At 42.7% G+C, this 2,541-nt stretch overlaps 1 protein-coding gene across 1 annotated transcript; it reads left to right on the top strand.

Annotated features, from left to right (window-relative positions):
• Positions 1 to 207: 207 nt before the first annotated feature.
• LOC127944203 (transcription factor HES-4-B-like) lies at positions 208 to 2,050 on the top strand. Its single transcript, XM_052540047.1, has 4 exons — positions 208 to 577; positions 750 to 845; positions 952 to 1,039; positions 1,156 to 2,050. Exons 1-4 carry the CDS (start codon positions 470 to 472, stop codon positions 1,737 to 1,739), a joined length of 876 nt encoding a protein of 291 aa, XP_052396007.1. The 5' UTR covers positions 208 to 469; the 3' UTR covers positions 1,740 to 2,050.
• The last annotated feature ends 491 nt before the right edge of the window (positions 2,051 to 2,541 follow it).

Here is a 2,541-nt window from a genome sequence, read left to right as displayed (position 1 = left end):
CAGCCAGGCCGACTGCACTCGCCTCTTTGTTGTTTGTCCCTCCAGGGCTGATTGAGCAGCGCGTGACTGACAGCCCGCGGGGGTGTTGTCCAATCAGCAGTCTGCCCGCGCCCAATGGGTGAGTCCGCGCGCCTATTGGCTGAAGCGAGTGTGGGAAAGAATGCAGAGAAGGTTTCACACGAACTGGGAGCATGCGATCTATCTATAAATACCGCTGGCGTGTGGCAGTGGGAGATTCGACTTGCCCTCAGAAGCGCTACACCACACACTCTCGTTTCCTCATATGACAGTCTGCAGACTATAAGTCATATAGCTGATAAGAGGGCCTCACACACCCTCTCGTGAACATCCCGAGGTCTTGTCTACGCTCCGCATCTAATCCTAACACTCCGTCTCGGTGTTTTGAAAATCCACACAAGGAATATAAACAATTTTTGGCTCACATCGGACCCAAATTTTGGTTTTGATCATGCCAGCCGATATCATGGAGAAGCAGACTGCATCACCTATAGCTGGTGCCCCTGCCAGTGGATCTCATACTCCGGACAAACCAAAGAATGCCAGCGAGCACAGAAAGGTAAATATCATTTTATTGTTTTGACACTTTTTGCGGTTGTATTTCAGTTTAGACAAATGTCATTTGTCATTTCCTAAATAAATAAATAAATAAATTCCAGTAAATATAAGGGGGAACATAAAAAGTAGCGTCTTTGTAATATAATTTAATGATCTTTGCATTTCTTCTGCAGTCTTCAAAGCCAATCATGGAGAAACGCCGCAGAGCGAGAATCAACGAGAGCCTTGGACAGCTGAAGACACTTATTCTTGATGCTCTTAAAAAAGATGTAAGTTGTGTAGCTATATGAATAGGTCTATTATTTGCATGTGTCAATAAATAAGTAATCTTCATTTAAAAAAAAAAAAATCCTAATTAGTTCTTCTCATTTACAGAGCTCCAGACACTCTAAATTGGAGAAAGCTGACATTCTTGAGATGACAGTTAAGCACCTGCGCAATTTGCAACGTGTTCAGATGACTGGTAAGTTATAAGTCTGATTTATTAAAATGTGGAACTTTAAACACATAGCCTAATTAAAAAACGTAAGTGAATTTCCTAAACAGACAATGTTAATGAACGTTACGTTTGCTTTGCAGCGGCGCTGTCAGCTGACACAAACGTCCTCAGCAAATATCGCGCTGGATTCAACGAGTGCATGAACGAGGTGACTCGATTTCTCTCTACCTGCGAAGGGGTGAACACGGAGGTTAGGTCGCGACTTCTCAACCACCTGTCCGGTTGTTTTGGACAGATGATGGCCATGAACTACCCACAGCCTGCCCCAGCTCAGCAGGCGCATCTGGCTCAGCCTCTTCACGTGCAGCTTCCTTCAACTTTGCCGATCAACAGCGCCTCTATGGGCCCCAAACTCAGTCCATCAGAAGCGGTCTCACCCAAAGTCTTTGGAGGATTCCAGCTGGTGCCAGCTACTGATGGACAGTTTGCTTTCCTTATCCCCAACCCGGCTTTCGCTTCTGCTTCAACACCGGTCATTCCTTTGTACGCAAACGCAAGTGTTCCAGTGACTGTCAACGCCAGTCCCCTCCAGGCCAGCTCAGCTCCCACGCTGGCATCTCCTGTCCAGGGAATGACCTCCTTCGCAGGCGTTTCGCAGGCCATCAGTCCCGTTGGTGTTAGTGCCGGAGCAGAAAGCAATGAGCCGGTGTGGAGACCTTGGTAGACTTGCTCATCCCATACGAGCTTCTAAAACTGTTTTTCACGATGAAGAATATATGTTCAGTTCCGTTTTAAGGGACTTTTTGAACTTATGTTGAACAAGGCGTATGTCTTGTTGTTTGTTAGCTGATTCCAATATTTGGATGTTGTTGATGAATATGCTGTCGTTAATTCAACAGCATTACACTTAATGTTTATAAAGTACTTTTTTTAAATGAAAGAATTTAGTTTTGTACAAAGTTTGTAAAAGATTGTATCATGCCAAAGGTTTCGTATTGTTTTTTTTTTCATGATGAATAAATCAAAATAACGAAATCTGTCGTGTTCAGGCTCTTTTTTAAAGATCAGTCAATGTAAATCTGTAATAGGTTTCCTATACTGGATGGAGTTGACAAATTATTTATATTTTTGATATTTCTTACATCATGATGCTTCATAGCCTACTTTCAATTGACAAGTGACAGTTTTCTAGCCAACATAAATATTTTACGCTTTATTAAACATTAATTTATTTAAGTGCAGTGTTAAAAGGCATACAACTTTTCTATTACAGCTGTTCCCCTTTTCTAATTTAAAGTCTCAAATACGTCACCTGGCTACCCGGGATCAGTTCTACTTCTGGCGGGAATAGATCACTCTAAAGGGAAAGTTAGTGCGAGGGGGTTTTCCTTTTCTTTTGCAAAAAGGTAATTAAACATCTGAAAAGGGTCTCATCCTGTATGCAGCGGTGTCTTTAAGAAGTCCTAAACCCCCATTCATTGGCCACTAACAGATTGCCTCAGTGAAAAGAGAATATGGAAGAATCT

This window comes from Carassius gibelio, chromosome A23 (genome assembly GCF_023724105.1).
Source record: "Carassius gibelio isolate Cgi1373 ecotype wild population from Czech Republic chromosome A23, carGib1.2-hapl.c, whole genome shotgun sequence".
Lineage (NCBI taxonomy): Eukaryota > Metazoa > Chordata > Actinopteri > Cypriniformes > Cyprinidae > Carassius > Carassius gibelio.
Note: the sequence above shows the minus strand (reverse complement) of the source record. Positions and strands in the feature narration are given on the sequence as shown.